Source organism: Colletotrichum karsti (assembly GCF_011947395.1).
Source record: "Colletotrichum karsti strain CkLH20 chromosome Unknown Scaffold2, whole genome shotgun sequence".
Lineage (NCBI taxonomy): Eukaryota > Fungi > Ascomycota > Sordariomycetes > Glomerellales > Glomerellaceae > Colletotrichum > Colletotrichum karsti.
Window position 1 is genome coordinate 1,713,464 of NW_024065902.1, and position 20,287 is coordinate 1,733,750.

At 54.0% G+C, this 20,287-nt stretch overlaps 4 protein-coding genes across 4 annotated transcripts; 1 reads left to right on the forward strand and 3 right to left on the reverse strand.

Annotated features, from left to right (window-relative positions):
• Positions 1 to 7,023: 7,023 nt before the first annotated feature.
• On the forward strand, positions 7,024 to 8,218 carry CkaCkLH20_01026 (uncharacterized protein; the record flags this gene model as incomplete). The annotated part of the gene is made up of 3 exons (XM_038883746.1): positions 7,024 to 7,193; positions 7,283 to 7,912; positions 7,966 to 8,218. 3 exons carry the CDS (start codon positions 7,024 to 7,026, stop codon positions 8,216 to 8,218), a joined length of 1,053 nt encoding a protein of 350 aa, XP_038751341.1.
• Positions 8,219 to 10,826: 2,608 nt separating this feature from the next.
• On the reverse strand, positions 10,827 to 12,482 carry CkaCkLH20_01027 (uncharacterized protein; the record flags this gene model as incomplete). The annotated part of the gene is made up of 1 exon (XM_038883747.1): positions 10,827 to 12,482. The coding sequence occupies one exon, from the start codon at positions 12,480 to 12,482 to the stop codon at positions 10,827 to 10,829; it is 1,656 nt and encodes a 551-aa protein (XP_038751342.1).
• Positions 12,483 to 13,732: 1,250 nt separating this feature from the next.
• CkaCkLH20_01028 (transcription-silencing protein clr2) lies at positions 13,733 to 15,724 on the reverse strand (the record flags this gene model as incomplete). Its single annotated transcript, XM_038883748.1, has 2 exons — positions 13,733 to 15,420; positions 15,469 to 15,724. The coding sequence occupies 2 exons, from the start codon at positions 15,722 to 15,724 to the stop codon at positions 13,733 to 13,735; spliced, it is 1,944 nt and encodes a 647-aa protein (XP_038751343.1).
• A 1,324-nt stretch (positions 15,725 to 17,048) lies between these two features.
• Positions 17,049 to 19,243, reverse strand: CkaCkLH20_01029 (glycoside hydrolase; the record flags this gene model as incomplete). The annotated part of the gene is made up of 5 exons (XM_038883749.1): positions 17,049 to 17,278; positions 17,330 to 17,508; positions 17,556 to 17,598; positions 17,647 to 17,835; positions 18,952 to 19,243. 5 exons carry the CDS (start codon positions 19,241 to 19,243, stop codon positions 17,049 to 17,051), a joined length of 933 nt encoding a protein of 310 aa, XP_038751344.1.
• Positions 19,244 to 20,287: the final 1,044 nt, after the last annotated feature.

A 20,287-nucleotide genomic window follows, 5' to 3' on the forward strand; every position in this document is an offset into this window, starting at 1 on the left:
CACCTGCCACCAAAAAATCGCAACCGGTCGGTATGCAGCTGGACGCGTCGCCGAACCGAAGTATTGCTTTGCTCCGTTTTCCAGACTGTGACAATCTGCAACCCAAACCCGGGTACGAGGGCGCTTATGCTTTGTTGGAGCTAGTTGGGTGTTGCAGCTTGTACTCTCAGTCATGGTCGGCCGAAAGACTGGCAAACCTGAATCGTACAGGTGGAAGATGGCCGGGTCTGGACTAAGGTTGAGGGTAAGATCCAAAGGCTGAGCACACCAACAAGCTAAGTATGTCTATTTGGTGAGACAGCCATCTCAAGCAGAGACCCGACAGGGCGGTCGGGAGCAAAGACCGTGTTCGGCTCGCGTGTTGGAGCAAAGTAAATCGGAGACGTGGCGCCAGGGTTCCGTCAATCTCGGATGGCCTATTCAGCCATGGCTCCAAGCGAGGCTCCCGCGAGTGGCTGGCACCGGAATAGGAGGAAGGGGGCGGCCCCCGACACCGACCTGTGGGAATGGGAATGGGAACAGCAGAGCAGAACAGAAGCAGAGGCAGTCTGTAGCCGATGAAGCCTGTAGGTCTCGCCGGCATGCAGCTTGCGGTGTTCCGGCAGCGATGCAGTGCGAAGCGATGCAGTTGCGGGGTGGCATGATTCTGGATGGCTGTGTCGTCCCAGACAGACGGCACTGGCCTGGTCGTCCAGTCAGATGATGGATATCTCGGTGGCTGGATCTGGCCTTTTACCGAGCAGGAAGGTGTTTGTTGACAGCGGCAGCGGCAATCGTGGTTTTTTGGACTGAGTTGCATATTCAAGGCATTCGTGCGGATGTGTGTACTATAGTGTGTGCGCCAGCATCCGGGAGCGTAGGTACTGGCGGCTGGACGCATAGGCGACGGATTGACGTCGACGGCGACAGTGACATTTGACGTTGACACCGTCCACTGACTCGGCCGCTAGTGACACAAAGGTGAGTCGACACGTCGTACGGTCGGTACCTCGTCCAACGTGCGCATGGCAATAAGAAAGCATGGCGTAGAACTTTTGAAGTTTTCACGGAAGAAGCGTCCCCTTGTCAAGTACGGAGTAGGTAGGTAGGCGGACGGTCGGGTACTGTGCATTTGAAGCCAGCTAAAAGCTGCGAGCGTGTGACGGTATCCGTAGCGGCACACTAATGAGGGAGGCTGCTGTGTTTTCTGGCTGTCCGCTACGTACATAGTAGTAGGAAAGTACTATGTAAGGTTAGGTAGGCAGGCGTTGGTGAGACTGGGCGGTGTTGGTTTGGTGTTGTTGGTCTTGTCTGACCGCTTCTTCTCGTGCGGTGGTCAATCTGTTGGTAATGGATCCGCGGAGCTGGTTGCGTCTTCCAGCAAACTGGTTCGGTTCTTTGAGATCCTGGTGGTCTTGACCGGGTCGTTGGAGAGAGCGAGCAGTTGTCTTGTTTGTCTGCTTCTCATCAGTCTCGTTGAGGTGCGGGCATTTAGGCGGGATTGCCAACGCCAATGCTTCGAGAACGAAAAAGCATTGTCGTGACCGCGACCGTTCGGCCGGGAGCCGGCAGGGGGTGCGGCCGTAAGATGAGGACAGTGGAGGCCCATTTGCCCTTTGAACCTTTTTGCTGGAAACGACCGAGAGGTGAGAGGTGTGGCTTGCCAGGGGTCGTCCACGCCCTAGGGTCCCGGTTTCCATTTACCAAACACTGGAACCAACTGAAAGTAATGGAGGTACGGATAAGCCTGCTGCGACGAACCGCCTGGATGGTTAGCGGAACGGGTACTGGTGATGAGAAGGGAACGGCGTCGAGATCGTGGGTATGCACCTTGGAAAAACAGAAGCAGGAGCGACCTGAGGTAGCCAGCCAAGGCGGTCCTTCCAGAGTCAAATCGGGAGTGGAAGGCGGAATGGAATGTAAGAAGTTGAGAGTGACGACGCCGAGGTGCCTTGGGTATTAGGTAAGCTGGCACGAGTTACCTTAGGTTGGTCGGATTGTGCTTCTGTTGTGCTCGTCCCGGTGCTTGGGCTCTGAACGTTCGTCTCCACGATGCCTGGGCCTCCATGTGCACAGTGAGACTTACTGGAGAGATATTCGTAGGTATCCAGGGAGAGAGACCTGGAGTTCGCCAGCCCATCCATCTGCCCCGGGTAAAAGCCATAGGTATCCATATTCACGTTGGATCCCCCGAAATCCAGTGTCCCACCTCAGGGAAGTCACTGTGGTTCCCGTCCCGTTTCTGGCCCCCTCGCCCCACGCCTTCCAAAGTTGGAACCCCACTTCTCTCTCGTCTAGAGAACCAATCATCATTCCCAAAAACCCAATGCATAACGAAGGCTGGACACTGAGTGCATCCGTCGGTAAGGAACGTACCGGGACCAGCAAACCCAGAGACGTGGAAACACGGGGGATTCGGATTGTTCAAGTGCTATCTGCCCGGTTCGAAAAGGAGGGGCGTGGTCTTGGGAAGAAGACCCCTGCCGGACGGATTTACACTACAGACGTAATAAGGCTGGGAAACGGGAAACCTCACAAGAAAGAAAAGAAGCAACGACATGCTGCTGATGTGACGCCCGTTTCTTCACTTCACACGAGAAATCCCGGGCCTCCGGTCCCACTGTCTTGTTGGACTGACACGTGCGTGCGATCGAGGAAGCGGTAAGCTAGGTATCTTGCCACGCCGCAAATCGAACGAACATGTCTGCATCCTGCATCTGAAGCATGTGTATCCCTATCCGTACGCACGCACGACTACTGTGTACGAAGTAGTTAGAGGTAGGGGATTGTGCCTCCTTCACCCTCTGGGCCTCTGGGATCGGGGATGAACTACTAGGATTGCGGCGGTCGGCGCCCGGGAATAAGGTCAGGAGATTTAGGTGCAAGACATAGGACCAACCTATGACAAGCAAGGGACGTGCCTGATGATAGCTTAGCCTTGCTCCGTACTTGTATAGTATGGAGGGAGCATTCTTGCCTGCTCGAGCTGCGGGTTGCAGGAAAGAATACACATACATCTCACACCGTACCGGAGACTCTGGATCTGTATTCGTAGTGCACGTAGGTAACCTATTCGTGCAGCCTTCCAGCAGGAGCCAGCAGGAGCTTCATCCCGTCCATCTTCACGTCCCACCCCGACTTGCAGGGCTTGGTAACGCGGCCGCTGCGGCGAAGACTACTGCATAGTACCACGAGGATCGAGAAACGGGCTTGCGGCGCTCCGATGAAGCCGACGACGATGCTGGTCGACCCGCGTGGCATTGTTTTTGATTGTGACAGGCACCGCCGGACCGACTCCTCGTGGAGGAGCCTTGTAAAGTTCGTGCGTGGCAGACGAGGGCGCGAGGGGCGACGAGATGGCCGCATCCGTCATCCCCCCGTGTCTGGCTCTGATGAGAGGGATAGGAGAGGAGAGAGAAGAATCGTCGTCGTTGGTCCGTACGTACCTGAACTCGATCGCCGGGCCACGCGCGCGCTCCTGACGAGGCATGCAAGTGTTTCTGTTTGGGACACTAGGCCCGACGTCTCGTTCCGGTGGCCTGGTGTCGTCGGACGGCCGTGAGCGATCCCAGCGGCAGCCGGGTGATGATAGGTAGGCCTTCATGAACCCCCTCTTTTGCGATGACCAATCTTACGGCTCCCGCGTTGGATATTTGGGATTCGACGTACTGCGGTATCCTTACGTAGTATGTCTCTTCCTCGGACGATAACGAGCACCCTGTCGCCCAGAAGTTGATCCCACGGATTGGGCCAGGCAGACTAGGAGAATAGGAGGCGGTGGGACCCCATCATGACTATCCCTTCTTCTCTGTCTCTTCTGTCGACGATCAAGATGCCTTTTTCATCGACTGCATCACAGCAGACTCCATTCTCTCATGCGCGGTAGGAGGGGAGGAAAAAGACGGATGAATGGATACGGGGTGCCGGGGAAGCGTCTTCTGCATCTGAGACTGGCTTCTCTTGCAGTAGCGCACGTAGGTAGTGAGATTTTGCGGTGCGCTGGAGACTGGAGTGGACTTGGTACCCGGTGCGGGAAGTTAAAGAAGGGAAGGGAGGCCCGTCCGCTAATCCGTTTCGGGACCGGCTTGCTATCTAGATACCCGTCGACCGTCGACCGTGGAGTTCGACCGTGGAGTCATGGGCCGTGGCCCTTGGACGACGAATGTCCAGACGAGAAGGAGCACAGTCGTTTTGTCATTGTTGTCTGTGAGCGTGTGCAGTACGGATATCGTACTCACCAACAGAATTCCACTCGTAAAACGTGTACGGGCAGAAATTACGTCGCTTCCCAATTCCCGCCAATTAACAACCGCAAGACGTTTTTCTGTTCCGAGGTTCTGGTTCTTCAACGCCATGCCCACCCCCGTCAAATCTTCCATCCATCCTCTTACCCCCCTTTCCCTCCACCCCCCCTTAAGCGACCGAGTGAGACACCACACACAATGTCCGGTTTGTCGATTGGAATATGCCGGGGGGGTTGGTCTTGGTCGGTCGGCCGCGCGAAAGCAGAGAATGAGGAATTGGGAATCTCGGTCGTGTTTTAATTGCATGTGTTGAAGACCAGGCGGAGCAAGGACAGCCACCAAAAGGAAAGGGCATTCGCGTAGTTGGCTTGGTACGGCACTTTTGCGAGAGCCATCTCCTTGGGCTCGTTGTTCTTGGGCTACTTTACTTTAGTGCGAGAAGGCTTTGAGGCGGGCGCGGCTCGTGGCTGGAGGCGTGCCCATTACCGTACGGCACTAGGTAAGGTGAGTCGAGGTGAGGCACGACCTTACCAAAACCTGAGCTGGAAGCCTGCGCTACGATGTGTCGGGCTAGGTCGCTGGACTTACCGCCCTTCTCTCCCTTGAAGCCATCCGATGCCCAGCTTCTTAGCGTCGAGGTTTCGAGTTACAGGATGAGGGCGATATCCGTAAGCAGCGCAAAGAAGAGACAAGGCAATGTAAGGCAAGACGAGCGAGTTGAAGGATGTGGATTATCGTCTCAAGTTTTTTCGAGGCCGAGTCTCGTTGAATCCTCATCAGGCCTCCATGCCCGAGCCTCGCCATCTGTTGCTGTCTGGACTTGCTGCACATCCATCTACCTACCTACTGCGTACACTAAGGCACCTTAGTAGGTAAGGGACGACCGTCTTAGCTAAGACGTGTATCACGGATGTCAGACCAGGAACGCTCTGCGAACCTGCCAAAGTCAGGCAGGGAAGGCCCCCGATGGGCTTAGCGCCGGACATATTCCAGAGCAGCTCCGTGCGAATCCCCGGGTCCAAGAGGTGGGGTTCTTTTGTGTTGTGGAGCCATGTTCGGCAGGGGTGCATGGTTCATGGTTTCAATGGCTTTTGTGGGGTCTTGTCAGGCCCCCCCGCTTCACTGTTCCCACCTGCAACTGCAGAATGGAAACCTGAAAAGCTCGGACATGCTTCCCAATTGGAAGGGAACAGGTCCCCCGCTTCACTCAGATCCACATCATCATCCATGATCCAGAAAACGGGTTGTGTGCCACGCCTGCCCGTGCCATGGAGAATCAATCATTGCAAGAGCCTGCCGTTACCAATGCCTTCGGTTCTCTTCTCAGTGCTGCGAGAGATTGAATGGCGAGAAGAAGAGGTTGCTGATGAGCCAATCAGTATGCGTGAATCTCCCTCACCCCACCTAAAAGATCAGGTAGGTATCTCAGCTGCACTAGCGCCAGTCCCAGGTGCAGCGCCTGTGCTGACACTCGGTGCTGGCTGGCTGGACTAGGGCGGGTTGTCTGTGTCTGGATATCGCCCCGGGTGTCTGTCGCGCCGTGCCCTGGACGTGGACGTCGGGTGGACCTCCCACCCTTCCCTCGGGAACGGTACGTACCTCAGCATGCCTTGCCTCTGGCCCTCAGTCCCTCTGCACCGGGAACAACAGCGAACTGGAAGACTCCACTGTGTCCAGTGTCCACCTCACGTCCCGTCGCTGGTTTGATGTGGGTCTCGTCTCCGGGATGGGGCCATTCACATTCGAGGGGAGCCACCGTGCTGTGACCGGGCAGCCATCACTGAGCCAGTCATAACTCACCCAGCGGGGTGGGTTTTTAGTGTTACCACTGCACTGGAGTCCACGTTTGGTTTGGCCTGTTCGTCCGTCGTCCCAGGTATCTTTTTTGCTGCCCGCTGTTGGCTGCCCTTGTAAAGACTGAGAAGCTGCAAGCCCCCTCGTAAGGTAGGTAGGTACTGAATGGCACAAGTTGGCGGTTTGCAATGGACTGCACTAGGCTGCTTTGGCTGCTCGCCGTGGAGCAGGAGCTGCAACCCGAGCCTGGTTCTGGCGCTGGCGCTGGCATTGGCGTTGGCGTTGGCGTTGGCGTTGGCATTGGCACCTGCCTTTCCTTTGGGTCCTGGGTCTTGGGTCCTTTCCTTGCCTCCCCTCCCCTTGTCACCTACCTACCTACCTAAGTATTGAGCCTGAGCCTGAGCCTTCCATGAGAAAAGGTACCTACTACGTACCTTTGCACTGGTTGTTTTCCCACTTTTTCCAGACTTCCTTTCAACCACCACCTCCCCGTCCCGTCCTCTTCTTCCTCGTCTTTCCCCCTTCTTACACCACACCCTCTTCCCGGCCGACTCATCCCGAACAACAAAACGCTGCCGTTCGAGGTTCGATCTGTTGTCCTGTCCATTCCTCACCACCAGGCAATGGGAAGACGATAGACTGCCTTTCGCGGAGGATCTTGCTTTCGCCCGTCAACATCGTTCTCAACTGCGCCCTGCTTCGCATTCGCAACAACCGAAGATCGACATCCACTCGTCGCTGATCGACCCCGACTGCACGAACCACCACCAATCTCGTCCTGCACTTTCTCGCCTAGCAGCTCGACCGCCACCAACACGTCCTTATTAAAAGACGCCGCCGCAATTCACGCCTGCTCCTCCGTCTGCCGCATCACCAAAACCACCAATTCCGGCTTTGCTCGATTGGCTTCTAGTCGACCGCAGATCTCACACTCACCACCAGGGAAACCCACATTCGATCTAGGATCCCACGTTTTCGAAACCAACATCTCGCGACAACAGCAATCATGAGCTCACCTGCGCAAGCCGGGCCTTCGGTCCCGAAGGAGAAGAAGGGTTTGGGAAAGATCTTGTCTAGGGCCAAGACTGTTTTCAAGAGAGGCGATGGCTCCTCCAAGCGGATGTCCACTCTGTCCACCGCCGGGCAGCAGCCTCCCGCGCAGTCCACTACTCCTGGGTAAGAGAAGGCACATTCTCTGCTTTGTTCCCCGTATTCGCCACGCTGTTATGGCTCCAGTGTGCATCATCCGTCTAACATCCGCATAGCCAGACTCAGACCCCCGCCGCCGAGACCGCTGCTCCCAAGGAAACCTCGAAGGAAACCCCCAAGGAGCCCACCAAGAGCAAGTACGAGGACATGGAGGGCGTCGTGAAGGTGCCCCGTTCCGAACTCTTCGAAGAGCGCGCCAGGAAGTTGGGCGAGAGATTCGGCCTCGAGATCAAGCAGAGCGAATGGATTTCCACCGAGGGCACCGCTCTCCGCGTCGAGAAGCCCATCCGCATGCGTGTTCACCGAACCTGCCACAAGTGCAACGCGACCTTCGCCGCCGCCAAAGAGTGCCCCAGCTGCCAGCACGTCCGTTGCACCAAGTGCGTCCGTCACCCGCCCAAGCGAACCGAGGCCGAGCGCATCGCCAGCCGCGAGAAGCGGGCTGCCATCCTCAAGGCCCAGAAGGAGAACGCACCCATCGTTCCCGACTACTCGTACGACGCCAAGGATGCGAAGGATATCGTTTTGAAGCGCCCCAGCAAGACTGGCGGCCAGGATCTCATTTACAAGAAACCGAGACAGAGAGTTCGCAGAACTTGCCACGAGTGCCAGACGCTCTTTGTTGCCGGCAGCAAGACTTGCTCCAAGTGCGCCCACAACCGTTGCACCGACTGTCCCAGAGACCCGTATGTTGAACTGCATCTAGTCGTGTCGTCATTCACTGCTAACAACGTACCAGGCCCAAGAAGGACAAGTATCCGTTCGGATACCCCGGCGACGAGTTTGGGCCGAATGCTGTGCCGCATCACGAATGCTACAAGTGCAAGACGATATACCCTGGCGGCGCAGAAGACGGCACCGAGTGCAAGAAGTGTGGTCACCAGAAGGACGCCAACTGTCCTCGCCTGAAGCCACGCAAGGTCGAACCGGAACCAGACCCGGAAATCCTCAAGAGCATACAGGCCAAAATCGAGGCGCTAAAACTCAAGTAATACGACCATCACCTGTTTACACTGTCCGACATTATTGAATTCGACTGAAGGCGTCCGGGCATGGCGGGGTGAATGATGTCTGACCTGATTTGGTGCGGGGAGCGAGTTGCGACATTTCCTATTCATCTTGAAATCACCCGGGGCGCACGTTTTCATCCGATTCTTTCCGTCGAACATGCATTCATCATTCCTTTTCATATTGCAACACTACGAAACCAAACGACCACCCATCATCATCATCATCATCATATCTGCACCACATCACAAATAGTCTCATTCGCCGCCACAATGGTTCCTCTACCTCGAGAACCAAACAGAGGAACAACGAAGAACATGAAGCCTTAAGCACTATGCCATCACGACCCAAGCATTGTCTCGACCACCAAAAGCACCGTTTTCTGCCGACTAATGACCTCCACCTGCTGCATACACCTAGTCCCCGTTGGAGGGAGCGAAAAAGAGAAATGAGAGGAGACGTACCCGGACGCACCTGAACTGGGAGGAGGGGGTGGATCAGGCCATAATTGCGGAAGATGGGACGACACAGACACGGCGGTTGAAGCGAACACAAAAAAAGAAGGGAGTTTGGAGGCGTTGCATTGCAGGGAGAAAGAAAAGAGCAGACAGATGAACCGACAATGTGGGACAAGTCTTGGGGTGGCAGGCCAAGACGTGCGGAAAGCGGATTATTCTTCTCTTTCACCATCTTCTTCACATCTCTCACGAATCATATACATCACAACTTGAACCCAAGGATAAGCTGAATTTCAGAGACCCTTTGGACAAACTGCCAGTTCCGCCCACTTCTCGTTGCTCCGTGAGACACGTCCATGATGTGCCATCGGGCCGTATGCAATTGAGACCGAGACACCGTTAATTATCATCCGATCCTTTTTTCGTGTCGCCTGAATCGTCGTCATCCAGCGATGTCACGTCGGCTCGTGTAACGTGTCATACTCAAACCAGAACGAATAGTAGTCCCAAGAAGAAGAAAAAGTCAGTGTCGACTTTTGTTTGGTGCATGCATGCTCGTACGCACGCAACTTCTCCGGGTTGAGCAAACTTCGCCGGAGCCGCGAACCCGGGACATCCATCTGCCCATATGCCGGGACGTTGGGTGCGTAGGCAGCGAGATTGAATTGAAGGTAGAGAAGGAAAGAAAAAAAAAAACTATGTCAGAATAAAAGGGGGTGGGTGCGTCTTGGTGGTGTGGCGGGTGGTCGTATACGACGGCGTGGCGCGGCACATTAACAAAAAAAAGAATGGATGAATTGGAGGGGGGGCGTGACGGGAGTGGAAAGTATTCCCAACGAATGAGAGAGGGAGGAGTAGAAAGGAAAGAAAAAATGAGAAGAGATAGAACTTTGCCTCGGTGTTGCAGGAAAAGATCTGGGATGATCTGGGGCGGCGAGGGGTGGAACAGAACGACGGGATTTGCTGCGTCGTGTTGGTGTTGTTGGTGGCTGGTGCAGTGTCAGTGTTTGCCTGCCTCTTTGGCTCCCGGGGTCCGGAAAACGACGACCGGCCTGTTGGGACGGAACAGTTTGTTGGTTGGTTGGTGGCCTTTGGTGAGCTGGCTTCCTAATCTGACGATCGTTTTTTCTTCTTCTTCTTTCTCCCCTGGAACTGGGGTCTTAGAGGTTGATGGCCTTTTTTTCCTTTTCTTTTTGTAATGTAGGTAGGTAGGTAGGTCACTTCTCCTGGCACTGGGTGATTGGACGGGAGCCCGGGGAGTGTATGGATCGTGCTGACGGCAGGAAAGTGAGTCCCGGGAGTCTGGGTTCGAGACGAGCGGGTGATTGGTCCGGGGGTTTTCTTCGGTCGTTGGCCACATGGGAAGTGCGACTCCTGGAAATTGTTTTTCTGGTTATTGGACTGTTGTGTATACATCCGGAAGGTGGTTTCGTGTTGTTGTGATTTGTGCTTGGCTGTCGATGGCAATATGTTGGCGCTGCTTTCCGTGAGTGAGCTGCTGGCCGCCCACCTTGCCCTGGACAAAGTCGAATTTCCAGTTGATGAGGGTAAGGGCCGAGTATTTCATCTTGAGTTGCTTCTTGGCTCGGTGTCTATGGGAGGGATCGTATGAATGCACAAGACAAGTCTTCCTCCGTGTTGACGACACGTCATGTTTTCATTGACTATCTGGAGAAAAGACCGACTACTTTTCCCTGACGAAAGACTGTGAATCATGGACAGCGATCGGGGCATTAGACTTGGGCTGCGGCCCGGCTTCATTGACTCTGTTTTTCAGACTCGGTCGTTGTACGTCTGGCGTATCTCGCAAGGCGTCGTACGAGGATGGCTGTGATGCTTCATGAAGAGCAGAGACGTACTGTGAGATGTTGGCATGGCGCCTAAATAGTACTGCCTTTGGCTTTCCAGAATTCAACTTCTGTGACTCGGCGGCCACGAAGACTTTTCATGTGTGGCCAAAAGAGCTTCTTATGACGCTCATCACTTGGATTGCGTTGGCGTTCTTCAGATTTTGTCTCGGAATAGCTGTATGACTTTTCTGGCAGAGTTGCTACTGCCATATGAATGTTCAGTGAGGTCTCAAACATTCACATTCACTCTACCTGCCGTACTTTCTAGGTAGTCACTCAATACCTTACGCCTCGTCCCAGCTCGTCTCGTCCCATGTATCTCGGATTTCGCGTTCTATTTCCCTTGCAGTTCGACTCGATTCGAGTTCTTGCTCAAAGTCATAACGAACGGGTGCTGCCTCCCAAGTATTGTCACACAAGAGTTGCAACCAGCTCGGCGAGGGCGGGTCGGGCTCGAATGACTCCTTTTCGCGGACGAACCAGCCCGCCTTCCAATCGTCCAAAGTCCAGTGCTTGTGCTCCTCGGCCAGCTTCTCCACGTCGTAGGAGTCTCCCCACGCATCGGCCAGTTCAAAGGCACATTTGACGACGGACCTTCCGGCAACAATGTCCTCTACAGCCTGCGGGAAGCCTTCGAACAAGTACCATTTGTTGGACCTCTTCACACCTCCGCTTGCCATGCCCGTGATATTTCTCGGATCCGCCCGTCTCACGTCCCAAGAGACAGGGAGGATGAGCCCCCGCTCCAGACAGACGTCGACGGCCGCTTGCCACGCGGCGTCTCGTCGAACCACCCTTTGGAAGATTTCCGAGATCGTCCAGTCCCCATCAAGAACCATTGTGTATGAACCCAAGGGCATACCAGCAGGCTCCAGTTCTAGGGCTTCTAGGATCCAAACCGCCACTGAATGAGAAATTTGGTCCGCCCCGAGAGCTGCGCCCTCGTGAGGAGAGGTGAAGGTATCGCACGCTGAGCTCATCGTCTGCAAGATGGTTCGCCACATACTAACTCGTCGTTCCACCCGCAGATGAGGGTTCTCTTGACAGAACGGAATCAACCCTTGGGCGTGGCACTCTGCAAATGCAACAGCTGACCAGTCCTCATCGAGTACAATCCTTCTAATACTTGATCTGGTGTCTTTTGGTAGGGATCTGAGAAATCGAATGGCTACTGCTGCAGCTGAATAACGATGTTTGACGTGATTCAGCTGATAACCGGCCGAGCCATGGAGCCACCGCTTCTCGAAATACTTGTTCGGTCCCTTTCCCATGCTGGAAATCATCAGCTCCACTTCCTGGGCGCTAGGTATGGCCCAAAGATCGGGATTGAGGTTGGTAAGTTTCTCAAGTCGTATAGCGTCTGAGATGCGCCGCCCTCTTTCAAAGTTTTCAAACTCCTGCGCGTCGAAGCAATGTCTATGAGACACAAGCGTCTGCAGAGCAGAGCGGACGAATCTCCGGAACACGGAAGGCGTCTCGCCACACGACCCTGGCGGACCTACGTTGTCCACCGCGCGCCGGTCGTTCCAGTGAGGTCTTCTTCTGATCAAATCCACGTACGGCGCAAATTTCGGGTCGATCTCTGATAGTTTCCTCCATAAATCGTCGGGGATGCTGAGAAAGTTCGGATAAATCTGGTTCATTTTGGTTCCTTGCGTGTTGTAGAGAGTCTTGACTAGTTCGCCGAAGCGCCCAGCCGTGCGGCGGTGCTCTTCCGAGAGCTCTGTGGAAAAGTTGAGCGTATTCGAGGATAGAGCTACACCCTTCATCTCCTTGGCGATAGTTTTGCAAGTCAGCATAAGGGTAAGGTCGATTAGGCTTCCGTTGGCGCCTCTAAGCTTGTTGCTGTCAAAATTCAAGATGTAGCCGCCCTGAATAAAGACATAGTCGACGTAGATCATATCCCGCACCTCGCGCGGCAGATCGAAAAAGTGTATCATTGTGGAGGTTGTGCTGGTGAAGATGGCAGCAGAAGATGTTCGAGCGCAAACTTGGCGTGGTGAAACACCGCACTTCACGATCTTATATACAGTCTTCGCGCCCCAGCCACACTTCTCACGGTCACTCCAGTCACGCCAAGTGACTCACATGACATCGGAGACACTTAGTCAGGAAAAGCCACTGGCGCTCAAGGTTGATTGATGTGCAGAAGACATTAAAATTCCAGGCCCCAACACCTCAATGTCTCAATCGCGTGCGCGGGAGTTATCAGAGTCCAATGTCAACATAGATACTGGAGACACCAGGAAGGCCTTCGAAGTCTTATGAGGGGAAACGCACTCACCCTATCGTAACTCAATGGGTACCTAGTCATACTTGCGAAACTGTAAAACGACGGCAGACGGAAAACAAGACAAAATCTTGTCCTGTGAGTCACACAACCTTTATGGTGGCCAGATCTTCAAGAACGCCATTTTCCCTTGCCCTATCTTCTCGCCGTGTCCATGACACTTCTCGATAGATTCTAGAACAAACTAATCCCACCTTCACAGCGTCCAACACCCGTGGATATCAATGTTGGAGTTATCTCGACCTCAAATTACTAAGCTTAGGACCATAGACCAACAGAGAAAGCACGTTCTTAACAAATGACGCCGGTTGAGGATATCGATTGAAGATGATATTTCGGATTCAAAAGCACCAACCTGCCGCCTCAGTGGACCGCCTTTGCGACTTTGGCTTCGTCAAAGGGGCGACTACGAAGTTACTACAACACCTACCCCTTAGCGCTGATAAGCCCCGAAGTGATCAGGAACACGCTCTGTTTTGCTTGTCACTCAAATCAATGATAAGTCTGTTAGCCTCAAGGGTGCAGCTTCCTGTGGTTTTCACAGAGATTCCGAGCAGGGATTTCAGATCTCTCTAATATATTAAATTGATGCTATATGTCCCCCGACATCACCACATAATATGCTGGGCTCTAATCCACATGAGTTCCTTCTCAGCCCCTCCCCCCAGTTGTGGCTCTTAGTCTATTCTCTAGGAACTATACACCCTGGCACAGCCCAACGCAAAAACTTCGCCACTTTCTAGTCTATTGCGAGCTCCGTGGGTCCACCAGACACGACCATATGTGATCTCGAGGCAGCGGAGGCTTTCTGGCGGACCTGAGTCGTCGATGGGCTCGTCATTGATTGAAGATGCAAGATATCGATGTGTCCGCCATCGAGCAGTGCAAGAAGAAGGCTGCCTAGGTTTCTTCCTCTCGTACCTCGGGCCCAAACTGTATGACGCTATTAGGGGGTAATGCGGGACCAATGGTGTCGACTCTGCTGGTTTTGAGACCAATATACCCCGTCTTGAACGTATCTGTACGTTGGTTGAGCCGCTGCTGTGCGTCGCGAACGATGCCCTTTTGTGCCTCCGCTAGTACCTTTGACTGACCCTCGAGCAACGGAAGAAGCTTGTGACTTGGATAGAAACGTCCTTTAAGGTCGCCCTCGCGGAGGACAGCATTGTGTCGAAGAAGGACGCAGCGCCAACGCTCGGTGGGAGCGAATTTGAACCGGAAGGCGCATTCCTCGCGGAGAGCACGTGGTAGCTTGTCCTCAGACACAGGCATGCCACCTACAGGCTGGCTATCGCCACTGATGGGCTGGTAGATGTCGCCTTTAAAGAATACTGACCCAGGCATGTCGACGGCGGTGCAAATCTCACGGAGACCAAGAAGAGCATCTGGGAGGGCCGCAGCAGCTTCGGGAAGGCCATGGTCGGGCGAGATACGGATACGCAGGACGTCGCCGAGCTCTACACGTTCTGCGCCAAGGAATATTCCATTGTAGTCCGTTTTCTTGCCGTCCTCGGTAGTAGAGACGCGAGTGAAAAGGGAGAAAGACTGGCCAATCTTTTGGGCAGCCATCTTGGAGGAATCTAGGAGAATAACCTCACGGCGGTGCGTATCGTCGGCCGAAAGGCTGCCGAGGAAGGATTCCCATGGCACTTGGTCGTAAGGCTTATCTTGAAGCTCAGCGGTGCCCACGCCGGGAACGGAGAAGGCGAGGAAGGGCCGGGCAGAGGCTTCAATGAGATGAACAGGAGACTGCCCGAATAGGAAGTGGGATATAGGAAGAATCTGGAGTGTTTCGGGCTTGCTGTTCTTCGGATTGATAATGCCTGTGGCTGAAACGATGCCGATTCGCCAGCCAGACGACATTTGGAACCAAACCATCTCACCAGCGCGGAACAGCGCTGCTGGCTGTATGCCGAGAAATGGAGGAGGATACGGAGGGATTTGTGGCTGCTGGTAGGGACCTTGACCTACAACCTGCTGAACATGTTGTACTGGAGTTTGTCCCAGAGGTTGAGCAGCGACTTGCGCGGGAGATTGCGTTTGGGCTGGTGTCTGTACAGGAGGCTGGCTTGGTTGAAATTGGGTCGGCTGGATGGGAGCCTGACCAGGCTGTGATTGACTCGGGGCAGGTCCCGAAATGGGTGCTGCCCGAGGTATCGCCGGCACAGGAACGGGAGTTTCCTTCTTGATCGACGGCGTCGGTACTGGTACAGGCGTTTCCTTCTTCACACTCGTCGGCGGTGTTGCTGCTGCAGCAGGGGCTGGCGATGCAGTACGGCTGAGCGGCATCTGTGGCGTAACCTTCCGCATCTTGGACGGTGGTTGAGGGTTGGCTGGTCCTGGCAGAGCACGTGGGGTATCCGTTACCGTTAGCTCTTCGATGTTCGGCACTTCTCGAATGTTGCAATGGATGCAGCGGCAGTCCATGCGGTCCGTGGAGCTGGAGAGCAGCCAGAGAAGATGGAGGCCAAACTCTTGGGGGCTTTTGTAAAGCTTCGACTTTGAAGGGTACCCGGAAACCCATAGATGCTTCGATTTCTCGTAGAGCCAGTATCCTCGCGGGAAGTTGAGGAGCCAGGGAAGACCTTCTGCTGGATGTTAAAATAAGGTTCGGGGATACTGGTGTTCAGACCTACCTGTAGGACTCAATTCCTGCTTCAACAAGATACCCAGCTTCACTCGCCATTCCTGAAATCTCGGATCATCTTCAGCCAAACGGACCATCTGAGGCTTCGCCCTCGGTATCTTGTCCACAGGCGCAGTGGTCTTTTTCGCGGCCTTCGCAGCATCTGTGGGTGCTGGCCAGTACCCCGGACCGGTATCTTGGCCATCACTGCGACAGATATTTACTACCGCGAACTCCGTGAGATCGGACATGGTGGAGCCCGTCATGATGAGATGAGATGTTGCTGAAGCCGATAGGGTGATAGGTTGACCGCCTCAGGTAGCGGCGACCTTTGAGCTAAATAGCCCAGGGAACCAGAAGAGCCTGAAGAGGAATGAAACAAAGTTCAAAATCCTGGGGAAGATTGGGCGTGTCCAATATGCTAGCACATGCTGCATCAACGATGCTGTGTCCTAGGCGGCTCTGTCGCAAGCCGGAGGAGTGGATCTGGCCTCGTGGTGGATTCCTTTCAGTCGGAGCCAATCGCAGTTTTTGTCCGGCTGAGCGCGACAAGTTCAATCTAATCGTGTGACTTGATTTCTTGATAACAAGTGTACATGTTCCGGTTGATAGCTGAGCTTGTTTCGCTGTGATTTGTTTGTCGTCAAAATGGAGCTGCGACGTGAAGTTGGAAGAGGTTGAATGCTAGCTCCAGGGTGGACGTGCACCGCGCTAAACGTCTTAGTCAGCAGATCTCATTGGACCTCTCTGCTGTACCCCGGCATGGTGTTTGCGAGAGCAACCACCACGATGTTCAGGACTGCGCAGTCGGTTAACTATGCAAGTTTGATGGTCAAGTTGCACTCTGGCTCATAATTCTAGCCAAATCACTTATTTCGCAAGATTTGTAGGCGGACTACAATTTCTCACTCTTTTCGTCTCAGCTACTCCGTTTCTCTCCATGCCAATATGTTGAGTTCCTAGAAGCAATGAGATTGCCGCCTCGCAAGTACGCATTCTAAATCAAAGATGGGCTTGAGCCCACGTGGTATCATTTTAGTCGTGAATCATAACTACTGTTTTGAGTACAAGTATACATTGTCAGGCTTATTCGGTTCCGCCACCAAAGGCCGTAGATCATCCTCGCCAGGCTTTCTCGCGGAGCCGTCGCCGTTCAACTCTCTCAGTTGAATCCCGCTGCCATCGCCAGTGGGGGTATAGACATCCAAGTCGTGTGCCACGAAGGTGTCGAGTGAAAGGCGCGGAGGGCGCGAAGTGCTTCTTTTTGTGAATGCTCGAGACAATCGAGCCCGCCGGGGTGAATGCTGCTTGCTCCTTCGCCGAAAGCGCTTCGGTACAACCTTTGCAACCATGTAATCTCGAAATGTTTTGGTAGTCCCAAACACGACAAATGTTAATAAACTCGTGGAGACGCCGGGCAGAAAGAGTATGAGGTCCAAATGGAGGCGCTCCGTGCTGAGGTCTGGGCTTTCACTCAGCGAGTCGCGGTTGTTCTGGCGCGCAGACGCCACCTGGAATAGAATCGTGACTACCTGGAAGACCCTGGGCCAGTCAGTAGTTGAACGCGATCGAAAGTCAAAGGAATATTTCTCACGCCAATGCCACGAACGCTATGCTGAAGCGAACGACGAGCCATCTGTCATAGATGCTTTGGCGGCGATTCTCGGCACTGCTGTCAATGACGAGAGTATCGCTGCTCTTCGTACTGTTTGAACGTTGACCGTAACGGACGTTCCACGACAAGAGGTTGCGGCGCGTATGGATGTATTTGACCAAGATGACGATAAGGAGAGCACCAGTTCCGCTCAGACAGAAGCCCACTGGACACTTGGGGTCAGAACAATAATCTGAAAGCGGGCGAAAAGACTCACTGATTGAATCTGCCAAGAGCAAGAAAGTGACAGATTGCTTCTGGACAGCATCTAAGCGGAGAATTCCCACTAACAGAATGGGCACAAGAACAGCTGCAGCTTTGGCCGTGTAATTGGCTTGTTTTCGCGTGGACTTGACAGCTTTCATCTGAAAGATGGATTGTGTAAGAGCAATCGACCTTGTGGATGTTAGAACGTAGCCCAGCCATTGAGGTCCGGTGCTTACCAGAAGAAGGCCAACGTCGCCTCGACGTTATAGCTGTAATACTCTTGGGAATGTCAGCGAAAGGTTACAAGAAGAAACAAGTAGTACTAACGGATGTAGAAAAACACGAGGTCAAGACCTGTCGATTGTCCAGCTATGGCCAGTTCAGGGTTACCAACGTTGGCAGCCGAATTTTGGAATTGGGCCAGCTTGATGTCTCTCCATCGCACAATCGTATGCAGTTGCTGCGCTACTGAAGCGGCAGTAGACAGTCCGGTAAAGTACGATACAAGTGCCACATCTGCATCAGTGTTGGTTAGCTCGATGAACTGATGGGGGCGTCAGTCAAACTCACAGCTGAGAGCCTCGCGATGGGCGAACGTCAACCATGCCATGACACAACTACAAGCCAGGCAGAACAGGGAATAAATGAGAATCCCTATAGCTGTGCCTAGCTCTTCTTGAGGCATCTGGATGGCCATATCGCCCCCGTGGATATTGTTGGCCAAGTAGGCCAGACATGAATACGGAGTCTTGAACCGTGGCAGGGAACAAGGTGACGGGGAACGAGAAGAAAGAAGAAATTAAGAACTGGGGAGCAAGCAACGGCAAGGCCATGTTTATCATGCAGCAGCCTTGAGATCACAGCGATCGCACCCCCTGCGATCTGCGCATGGATGGAATCCCCGGGTCCGATCTTGTTGGTATGAACTGGAGGAAATACCACCAAGATTCAGGAGCTTGGGAGGCTGACGACCCTTGTTCGGCGCTCGCAACTGCATAAAGTGCGACCAGGACACGCACACACATGGGCAGAATGATGAGATGGGACTTCCCACGACTCCGGAGCAGGACAAGGGGTTTGGGCCGAATTACGAGCCCTCCATCACAAAGCCCCCAATCCTGCATTTCATGGTCCAGAAATGTCTTGGCTGGGGATCCTCCCACCCTGCGAAGGGGCCTGCGGGGCCGCTCGGGATGGTTATGAAGAGATTTAACATGATGTAGGTGGATAATACAGGTTGAAACACGACAGTGTGAGAAGACTATCATCACAGCAATACTCCCAAGAGCGAATAGCTTCGGAGGTTGCCATCGCATGTGTCATGGCGAGACAAGTGACACTGACGCATTCTAGCCGCTTCTTGGTGGCATTCTGGCGGCATCTGCCGACCACAGACTCAGTGGCACGCCGACCCGAGATGAAAACGTTGGACGCCACTAGCCGTCTAAGATGAAGCCATCATTAGCAGGGTTGGTTGGGCCGGAGGCAAGTAGCAATGCGCAAGCGTCGTCGCAACTGTCGCTAAGAAAGCAGCCCATAGGTTGATGACAATCGGACTAAGCCATGGTGAGAGTTGGCGGCATGGCAACGTACGAGTTCGACCGAACTGTCCGCAGCAAGGTTGTGGCCTACCAGAGGGTTCGGCTTGGTTTGAAGCATCGATGGCTCGAAACACGTATGGCGAGTGGAGGCTGGGCTCGCAGGACAGATTCGCTCGACAAATGGGGCTTGCGGGTGCGTACTCGCCGCGGAGGACATCCCGGACCAGCGTCAACCCGGCACAGACGACCGGACCGACGGGGCAACAGACGGGATTGCCCCATACCGTGATGGCGTTGTCGTGCAAGCTGCTAGTGTTATCGACTTCGTGTCGATTCAGCGGCGAGGGCTGCATAGGCTTCTTCGAGTAAGACATAGATGACATAGATGCGGCTGATGGTAGAGTTTCCCAGCTTCCTGATCATTATGGCAATCATATCATCTGATGCTCCATCCGCGATAGGGACAGATCCTTTACCATCCGCTCGGAGCTTGGAACTGAGGAAGAGACAGGGACAGCCTTGGAATGAGCTTCAGCTAGCGGTTTTGTGTTGAACTTGGCCTACTGAGTCAGAGAAGACAATTGACTATTGCCCAAAAGAGCCCGAGCAATGGAAATGGCTTCGGGTGTTGGACCCAATTTGGCAAGCTGGGAGTCGCTAGCGCAAACTGGGAAGCATGCTCAGTTTCGACGGCGCAGATTGTTGAGATGAAAGACGGCCGGCATGTGGTGACAGGCTGCCAGTCGGAAGGTTGCTGAAGACTTTACTACGCAGGCTGGATATGAGGAAAACGGTCGGACCACGTGCCGAAGATGAATGAACGTTGGATCCGAGTCGTCTTCGGCACTATCGCAGCGGCTGAACGCAAGAACTCGCTAGGTCTGTCGGTGCCATTCGGCCAGCTTGAACCGGAGGGTATGATCAGCAGTCACAGCAAAGTGCCGTGTCGTCGGCAGGTGGCATCTGCGACTTCAAGGTTTTGTCGAGTTCAGCTCGGCATGAAGGTTCAGGGGTTAACGATCTAGACCTCCACTCTGGAGAATCCTTTCCACTGCTGCGGAGAGCCCCTGTAGAGCCCCTTACCTAAGGAAGGTATCCATATCTTAAGAGAGTGTCGATGTCGTTGCAAAGCGATTGCGCTGTGCTGTACCTCGCTGCCCAGAAGGGGGGCAGCGCAAAATCTTGCGGTTCTCCGATTGTGTATAAGAAACAGAGTGTGTATTCGATGCAATCTTGTCGAAAGAAAGGAATGTCCAGCACCATGGTACACTACAGAGGGAGTCGGTCCACTTTCTCGGTACCTCGGGGTAAGAAAGTGGTTGGTTGCATGCCCTGGCTGATCAGTGGGGCTCAAGCTACCTACCTAGGTAACCTCTGTATCAATCTAATTCTGTGAGCCAAACGCGTTCAAGTCGCGTCAGGAAAAT